The sequence below is a fragment of the Solanum dulcamara genome, chromosome 8 (genome assembly GCF_947179165.1).
Source record: "Solanum dulcamara chromosome 8, daSolDulc1.2, whole genome shotgun sequence".
Taxonomy (NCBI): Eukaryota; Viridiplantae; Streptophyta; class Magnoliopsida; order Solanales; family Solanaceae; genus Solanum; species Solanum dulcamara.
The window spans coordinates 62,546,201-62,555,425 of record NC_077244.1 but is presented as its reverse complement, the minus strand read 5'-3'; the positions used below and the strand labels follow the sequence as shown (position 1 = coordinate 62,555,425).

The 9,225-nt window shown below is 29.6% G+C and overlaps 1 protein-coding gene across 1 annotated transcript; it reads left to right on the top strand.

The window, feature by feature from the left end:
- The first annotated feature begins 1,625 nt into the window (after window positions 1-1,625).
- LOC129901691 (2-oxoisovalerate dehydrogenase subunit alpha 1, mitochondrial-like) lies at window positions 1,626-7,069 on the top strand. The gene is made up of 9 exons (XM_055976948.1): window positions 1,626-1,887; window positions 4,703-4,840; window positions 4,954-5,136; window positions 5,219-5,376; window positions 5,476-5,575; window positions 5,658-5,769; window positions 5,902-6,041; window positions 6,147-6,332; window positions 6,749-7,069. The coding sequence occupies exons 1-9, from the start codon at window positions 1,702-1,704 to the stop codon at window positions 6,920-6,922; spliced, it is 1,377 nt and encodes a 458-aa protein (XP_055832923.1). The 5' UTR covers window positions 1,626-1,701; the 3' UTR covers window positions 6,923-7,069.
- Window positions 7,070-9,225: the final 2,156 nt, after the last annotated feature.

Genomic DNA, 9,225 nt, shown 5'->3' with positions numbered 1-9,225 from the left:
TTCTTCAATCATCTCTTTAGTTGTAGTAACCAAATTGAAAGAAAATAGGTCATTTCATTGTTAATTTCACATATAAAGAAAACCAAAATTCTTAAAAAAGATAAATCAATATTTGGGATAGGATGGTTTAAAGGAGAAAAATCAAAAAGTTTATGTCCATAATTTTTGTGGCATAAAGTGTGTTTTTATGAACTTTTTCTTCTTTAAGAATTATTTATTTCATTGATTCGGTTATGTATTTCATGTAATGAATTCAAAATGTATTTATTTTTATTTTCTTGTACATATATTTTCAAACAAAAATTTTATTCACTTTTTAGGTTTTTGTTAAAAGTGACATAAAAAAAATATATTTTTTTTCAAAAAGATGGAAAGAGTTTGAGAGTGCCATTAAAGGAATTTAAATTTGGAAAAATGATGAAAGATAATGGCTGAATAAATGAGAAAGAAGAAGAAAAAAATAAAATAAAATATTGATTAAATAAGCCTTCACGTGTTGATTTCGAGTGTATTACACTCACCATGCCATGTCAATGAAAAATATTAAAATGACACAACAAACTTCGATATGAAATATTTAAAATAAATAAAATCTAATTAAAATATATAAATAAAAGTTGAGCTTTAGGAGGTCACCGATAGTTCAGCCAAATTAATAATTGAAAAGGAAAAAAATAAAGAGCACAACTGCCTTAAAAGATAAAAGCATATAAACATACGGTATGTAGTATGAAACATACGGTATGTAACATACCCAAAATCTCCCTATCGATAAGCATTGATGTCAGTAAATCAATAGGTGTCACCTACTCCCCTCATTCATTTTTATCTGTCCATTATATTAAAAATAGATATTCAATAATATTTGTCTAATTCATAAAATTAAGAAATAATTTACACTTAATTTCTAATTTGCCTTCATCATTAATTAGTAGTCATTTCCCTATTACATTTTTTAAGACATTGTATTTATTATATTCAAAGGATGATATGATAAAATTACCCTTTTATTTATAGTTTCTTAAAAATTGTGCAAAATTAATAGTGAACAAGTAAAGATGGACGGAGGGAGTATTTAATTAAATCTTCACACAAGTCTCAAATCTTAATTTCGTTAATTAAAGCTTCACACAAGTGGCATTTCTTAATTTCGTTAAGAGAAGGAGTATTATAGCTCAAAAATTAACGTTAAGGATAATTGAATTCCAATAAATTGAAGAAGGGCAAATTCAAATTATTTTCAATATATTAGGATCATTTTTGAACATTTTCCATAATTTTGAAAGGAATGAGATTTGGATGAGATCTGAATTATTTTTATACGCTTTCTCTTGATTTGACTGAACATGAAATTTTAAAAAGTAAGAGAAACTTTTGAATTAAAGATCTTAAACTCAATAGTATAATGTACCAAATGTCTTTTGAATCTTGTGGCTATTTGTATTAAGGAATTATAAAATATATAAAGGTGTAATATTTATTTTTAAAAAGACGAAAAAAGTAAAGTAAGACAAATATGGAATATATTTTATCTTGTTATATCAAGCATGCAATTATGTTGTGATATGAAGCATGCGTTTATCTTGTGATATCACGTTTCCTCTTCCTCCTATATATTGTGTAAGTACCTACACATTACATACTTCAAACCTTGAGCTCATCCACTAGGACTTAAAGGCCAATAAACATCCAAAAGTTTCAATGGCAAGTTGGTTTTTAAGAAGTTTAAATAATCATGGCATCATAAGAAAGCTACCGATGGCTTTTTCCGGCGAGTCAACCGCCGTTATCGTGCGGAGACGTTTTGGGTCGATGGAAGCTGGACAGAAACTGGATCCATACAGTTGTGAGGAGGATTATCGTGACAATATCTGTCACCAAAATCAGGCAACATTATTTGAACTCTTTCTCTATTTTCTTTGGTTGAGTCGTAAACTTATAAGTTACTACAGTCAATTCCTCAAATGGTCACTCAAACTTGCAGTAATGTCCCACTTAAATAACTTTTGAATTATTATTTTTTGTGAATAATATGGTCATCAAACTATGCACATATTTCTAACAAACTGAAAATTAACGAAAAAGTTGAAAATTTTAACAAAAGTTTATATATGTATCTTTTTAGGATCCATTTTTAGACCGAATACCCATCATAGAGAACTCAATTCTATAAAATGCATTTAAGCCATTTCAAATGGATACTTAATAAAGTAAATTATATTCATGCAACTAAAGCAAAAACAAAAAAAAGTTGCAATTTGTATATACGACTTGATCAATATCATGCATCGACTATATTAACAGTATAGTTTGGCTATTTCAGTTAAAAATGAGAAGATTGTGAAGTTCTATGAAGAAATATAATTAGTTAAACTTTGTGCTCCGTTATATTATTCTCTTCTTTTCATATTATTTGTCCACATTATTAAAAATACATATTTTTAATTATTTATCAATTTACTAGATTAAGATAAAATTAATTTAATTTTTCTCATTTTTTCTTTTAATTATCTAATTCTTTTTGAAAGTATAAATATCGTAAAATTCAAAAAAAAAAAGTTCCTCTATTATTGATCTATTGATGAATAAGATACAAAAATATAAAGCATATTAAAAATGTTAAAGAGTACGTGTAAGGAGAAAATGAATAAGTAATATAAAATGAATGAGAGTATATCATATAATTTGAAAGGTTAATTTCTTGTAAATTTTTCATCTGTTTCATTTTGCATGATACTCTTTTAGTCTTTTATCTCAAACTATCTCTGTTTGTTTTAAGGGAAAAATACATAAACTTAATTTACATACATTTTAACTTTAGGAATGACGTAAAAAAAATCATACTATTCTTGTTGAAGTGATTCGATGACATGCCAAAGATTATGTTTCCATCTTGCAAAAAGCATGTCAGAAGGGGTAAGGAGAAAAAGAACTAAACAGTACACGTGTCTATTTTTAATTGAATGATATACTTAATTAATTATTTTTTTTAATCGAAATAATAATTAATATGAATATTTTTCTTTCATTTTTATTATTTATTTTACAACTGAAAAAATAATTAATATAAATATTTTGATAAAATATTTATATTAATTAATATATTTTAAATATGATTTTAAAAATAAATAATTAATATTATGAGTGTTTTTTTTTAATATATTGAAAGTGAAAATTTATATTTAGAATAGTGAGAAAAAACCTTGGACGGAGAAAGTATTTTATTATTTTTTCTTTAGTCTTTTCCTTTTGATGCCACATTTACTCAAAAATTAAAAGTGAGTATTAATGAACCACCCAACGCCTCCATAACCAACCGCTACATTTATTCCATCACACGTCATAACCAACAAAAAGAGAACGGACCAATTTAATTACTCCAAACAGCCACTAAATTCACCCCCAAAACAGAACAATCACATTAATTACTCCCATTTCCAATTCTACTTCATCCGGCTCAATCACTTGTTAAATTAAGGTATGATTAATTAATTTTTTTATTTTATTTTTATAATTAATATGACCTTTTAAGTGTGAATAATTTTTAATATTCGTTATTTTTATAATATATATATATATTATATTGATATAAATAAAAGGCAAAATAATAAAAATAATCAATCTTTAATGGTTTCTTAATCACTGTATAAAATAGAAAGTGTTTATCTAATAAGGAGCGAAGCAACTATTGGTTTTGTACCTGATTCTTACAATTTTATTTTAATTATAAATTTTGTTTATATGCCTAAGAATATGAAATAATGTGATAAAAAAAACTCATTTTCTTCTATTCATGTTATAAATCATCGGACAAGAGGGGATTTGATGAGATAACAAACACTCTTCACCTCTAAACTTAAAGACTTAGAGCCGTTAAAATAGGTTTGAACCTTAGCCCAGCCCATTATTAAGGTAGAATTGAGTAAAAATGTTTTAAGTAAGCCCATTTAAAACTAGGAAAAATTACTAAATGCGTAACTTATTTTATCATATTTTTTTTAAAAAATTTATTATTTAAAAATATTATTAAAATTCGTACTCTCTCCTATTCTCGGATACATTACTTTACGTGATGTATCGGGACGTTGAGTGATGTATCCGAAACCGAGGCGCGATGTATCAAGACGTTGATGAATGTATCCAAAACCAAGACGCAATGTATCATGACATTTTGGGATGTATCTGAATTCCATCAAATTTAAGGGATTTTTGTAATTTGAAAAAGAGTAAGGATATGATGTAGTTAGTTTTTAATAAGAGATAGAGTATAATTAACTCTTAACACTATGAGATTTGTGTAGTTCCTCCTTAAAACTAAGGCTCCTAAGCCCAATCCAAAGCATCCCATTCGCCCTTGAGGCTTAACTGGGACGAGGTTCAAAAAAATTACTTAATTAAAATTAAAATTTTGAAAAAAAGATTGTTAAAAAATAAGTAAAAACTGGACATAGTGATAGCCAAATAAGTATTAATATCAAATAAGTAAAAAGTAGGAATAGTAAATTGCCGATAATGTATTAATATCACTAGGAATAGTAATTGCCGACAAGGTATTAATATCTTACACCATATTTTACTCATATAACATTAAATCCTAACCACCAAGTATATAAATTGCATTCATGATTTATGATACGTAACAATTTAGTGAAGGTTAAAATCTTGATATTTTGTGTATGATATTGATTGAACATGCATGCAGGATTTAGATTTTCCAGGTGGAAAAATTCCATTGACATCACAGATGAAGTTTATTTCAGAAGCATCGGATAAGAGACTACCGTGCTATCGAGTTCTAAATGACGATGGCTCTCTAATTTCTAATACCATACATGACCAGGTACGTACGTACCACAATTGAATCTTTAATCTTACTTTTATCTCACAATTGTCATACATATGTGATTCAAATTATAGTGTTTCATTTTATTTGACATTATTTCATTAAATTAGTTAGGGGAAGAAGTAGCTGTGAACATGTACAGTGCCATGGTTACTCTGAAGACAATGGATACATTCCTTTATGAAGCACAAAGGCAAGGGAGGATTTCCTTCTATATGACCTCTTTTGGTGAAGAAGCTATCAATATTGCTTCTGCTGCTGCTCTATCTCCACGTGACTTTGTATTACCTCAAGTAAATGATGATCGTCCTCATTAATTATGTATATAGTTTAATTTTACATCATCAGTATATAAAACTTAAACTTCTATTGCAGTATCGAGAAGCAGGGGTGTTACTATGGCGTGGCTTCACAGTTCAAGAATGCACAAATCAGTGTTTTGGGAATAAGGATGATAAAGGGAAAGGCAGGCAAATGCCAGTACATTATGGTTCTAACAAACACAATGTTATTACCATATCTTCACCTTTGGCGTAAGATATTAAATTGTTAATTTTGAATTCTTCCTTGAAATCGCGATAATAATGTGCTAGGAGTACTACTTAATTACTCTGTTTCCCCTGAACATTCAGTACTCAGATATCTCAGGCTGCTGGCGTGGGTTATTCTCTGAAAATGGATAAAACGGATGCTTGTTCTGTTGCTTTTACAGGGGAGGGTGCAACTAGTGAGGTAAATTAATTAAGATCACTTTGAAATAATTAACATTCTAATTTCAGTTCAAAAAAGGTAATCGTGGGGAAAAACAATGCAGGGAGATTTTCATGCTGGATTGAACTTTGCAGCTGTTATGGAAGCTCCTGTTATCTTCATATGCCGGAATAATGGATGGGCCATAAGCACCCCTGTACACGAACAGTTTCGAAGTATATTATTCATTTCTTCTTTTAGTCTTAAACTTCATATGACTATATTTGACTAGGCACGTGTTTCAAGCAAGAAAGAAAAACTTCTGACACATGCACATTAATTTATGTTACGCTTCTTTGTTGTGGCAGGTGATGGCGTTGTGGCAAAGGGGCTAGGTTATGGAATACGAAGTATTCGCGTAGATGGGAATGATGTAATTGCAGTTTATAATGCTGTTCGTGAAGCTCGTAATATGGCAATTAGTGAGGAAAGACCAATACTAGTTGAGGTGAAACAATTTATTGTCTTTTGAATGCAACATATTGAAGGATAAATTAGCAACTATAAGATGAAAAATTATTGTACTTGTGTCTTCATTTGGTGAAAATTTCAGGCAATGACGTATCGAGTGGGACACCATTCGACATCTGATGATTCCACAAAGTATCGCCCAACGAATGAAATAGAATACTGGAAAATAGCCAGATGCCCCATTTCCATGTTCAGAAAATATATCCACAGAAATGGTTGGTGGAGTGACGATCACGAATCTGAACTCTACAGAAATGTCAAGAGACAGGTACATACGATGACAATATGATCCACCTAATCCGTTTAAGTTTGATCCACTCAATTCATTCATCTAAAAGCTGAGTTGATATATAGTTTAAAATATATTTAGAGACACTTTTTTTTGTTTGATATGTTATAATATATAGTCAGAATAAAGAAGTTTTATTAGATACTTAAAAATAAATTATGAAGAAACAAATAAAGAAATTATAATTAAGTAAGAATTGGATGGATTATGACCTGTTTCTTCGCCTATTTCAGCTTAAGTAACTTTTCACCGCCTATTTATTAACAAAGCAATTTTAACCCGCTCATTTGACACCCTTAAGGTACATAATTGAGAGCATTACGGGCATATATATATTCGTTCATATCTATAATGTATTGTGAAATTGAAATAAATTTTTCATTCTGATGCCACAGGTATTAGAGGCAATTAAAACAGCAGAAGGAATGGAGAAACCTGCATTGACAGAATTATTTAGTGATGTGTATGAACAAATGCCACCTAATCTCCATGAGCAAGAAAGGTCTATAAGAGATGCAATCAAGAAATATCCTAAAGACTACCCTACCGATCTTCATGTACAGCTTTAATTATTTAGGAATTGAAAGTATGCAAATTCATGGCAAATGATGTAGCCGTGTGTTCTGATCGGAAACTGAACCTATAAATTAATGTGATGTTACTTAGTAAAACTAAAGTACACCGACAATCTAAACAATTTCTATATTATTGGGTCACTTTTATCTGTTGTAGAGTTATAGAAGTTAATTTGCCTTATTTTCAATGTCCCAAATTCACCTTTATAGAAGGTTATTCGTAAATATATTTTTTAAGTGAGTACAAACCTATCTATATCAAGTGTTTAAAACAACAGATAAGTATCAAAAACACATTTTAATTTTTTTTTTTTTTAGTTTCATACTTAAACTATTGGAGTGTGAGTTTCATACCTAAACTATCACTTATTAGTTTGAGAAATACACCTCTCTTTCATTCAAATGTTATATATATATAAATGAAAGAGAGAGTGTAGTACACACACCATGATGAGAGTGAAATAAAAGAGAGGTGTGTTTCTCAAATTAATAAGTGATAATTTAGATATGAAACTCACGCTTCCAACAGTTTAGATATGAAACTCAAAAAAAAGGAATAGTTCATGTATATTTTTGACACTTATTTCTTAAACCAACTCTAACTCCACATGAGCATCCATGTCACCTTCTCCAAATTTTAGATCACTGTTTTGAAGTTCAATTTTGACAATTCAAACTGTAGGCACACGGTTATCCAAAATTTCAAACTATAGTTATTTGAACTCGTGTGCGTATTTGCCTACTTTTTTTCTTCCATTGAAGCAGCATATATATAATTCTATGCAGTTTTTGAAACATCCACTATGATACTCCGCAACATGTACAATCACTTCAAGATGGGTAAGAAAGAGATGTAATAACTTGAGTAATTGCTACAAACAATAAGACATTGCAACAAGTCTAGACAACACTCTTCAATAGTTCTATTAATTAACTAGATATCTATGATGAAAAAAATAACACTTATTTTGAAACAGAAAAAATATCTATAATGTGTTTCACTAAAGCATCTTTTGCCTCCTCCCGAGATCGCTCCGCACAAATCTTCTTGTCTCTCCAACTCTTTCTTTTTCTTGTCATTTTTTTTATGATTAGGGAAATCGCAGTCGCTGTTTTTTGGGTGCATACATAGTAAAATCTCCGCTTCTATGCAATAGCTAGCAAATCACATAAGAGAGGTAACCCGCACTAAGCAAATTCAATGCGACGAGCTTGATCCAGAAGGCAAATCCTTGCTTTCGAACTTGAGACCTCCAACATAAAAGTCTCAAACTCAAACCACTGGACCGCCCTGAAGGATCTTACTTTTCCTCGTCATTCAGGATTATCTTTATCAAATAATTAAAACGATTATCAAAGAATGCTCCTCCATCCCCAAAATCACCAAGCCGCTCGTTGGTGGTGCCATCATAATAGAAATATTGCAAAGTGAAAAATTAGACAAAATGTCTATTGAATTAAAATTTCTTACTCAAACTGGCCATTCGGCCCTATTTGTTGTGTACAATATTGGTTGCCTTCTTTTCTTCTTCTCACAAACCAGAGCATGAAGAAAGTTTAGGTTAGTTCTGTTTAATAGAAGCAGAGATTGTTGTGTTTTGATTATGAACAAATGATAAGTTGTAATTCTACTAGTTTATCGTCTATTGAAATTATTAGTTTCTTGTTTTTTAATCGATAAATCTTCTTCTCTTCCTCCCTCCTTCCTTCCTTCTTTAATGTTTAGTGATTAAAGCTTCTTAAGCTCCATTTTAAAATTCGACGTGCTGCAAACGTAAATTGTTTCAACTGAATAATCTATCAAAAGATTTGAAATATCGCAAGGAGTTGACATCTAAAATTTTAAGACTGTTTAGAGGAGATTTGAGTTGGTCAAAAGTGGAGGAAAAATAAGGCTGCAAATGTATAAATATTGTATAAACAACATATACGTCTCTGATAGATAATTATACATCATATATAAATAGTTATACACTATTAATATAATATTGATACATTACCATCATTTTATTGAATTTTTTTAGTTGCTTGTATACGTAAGAAGCCCTCTATTGCAAATAAGCGTAATCTCACTCGTTACCTGCCTTTATTATACATATGTTAGTGTATTTGTCGGTGCTTGTGTGATAATAAAAAAGAACAGTAAGATGTATCATAACACATAGTAGTAATTATTTTTATAGATTTAATTGAAGATAGAAAATATGAATTTGTGTTGTATATGCTTACAAAAATTACTTAATTGAAGATTGCTCTCGATCGATCTCCGTCTCAGATTATGAAATACGAGGACTAAA

What these genes read in the sequence shown, in the direction of transcription:
- LOC129901691 (XM_055976948.1), top strand. Translation starts at nt 1,702, where the DNA reads ATGGCAAGTTGGTTTTTAAGAAGTTTAAATAATCATGGCATCATAAGA. An exon ending in CTAATACCATACATGACCAG is followed by an intron (nt 4,841 to 4,953) that starts GTACGTACGTAC and finishes TCATTAAATTAG; the next exon opens with TTAGGGGAAGAAGTAGCTGT. An exon ending in GTGACTTTGTATTACCTCAA is followed by an intron (nt 5,137 to 5,218) that starts GTAAATGATGAT and finishes CTTCTATTGCAG; the next exon opens with TATCGAGAAGCAGGGGTGTT.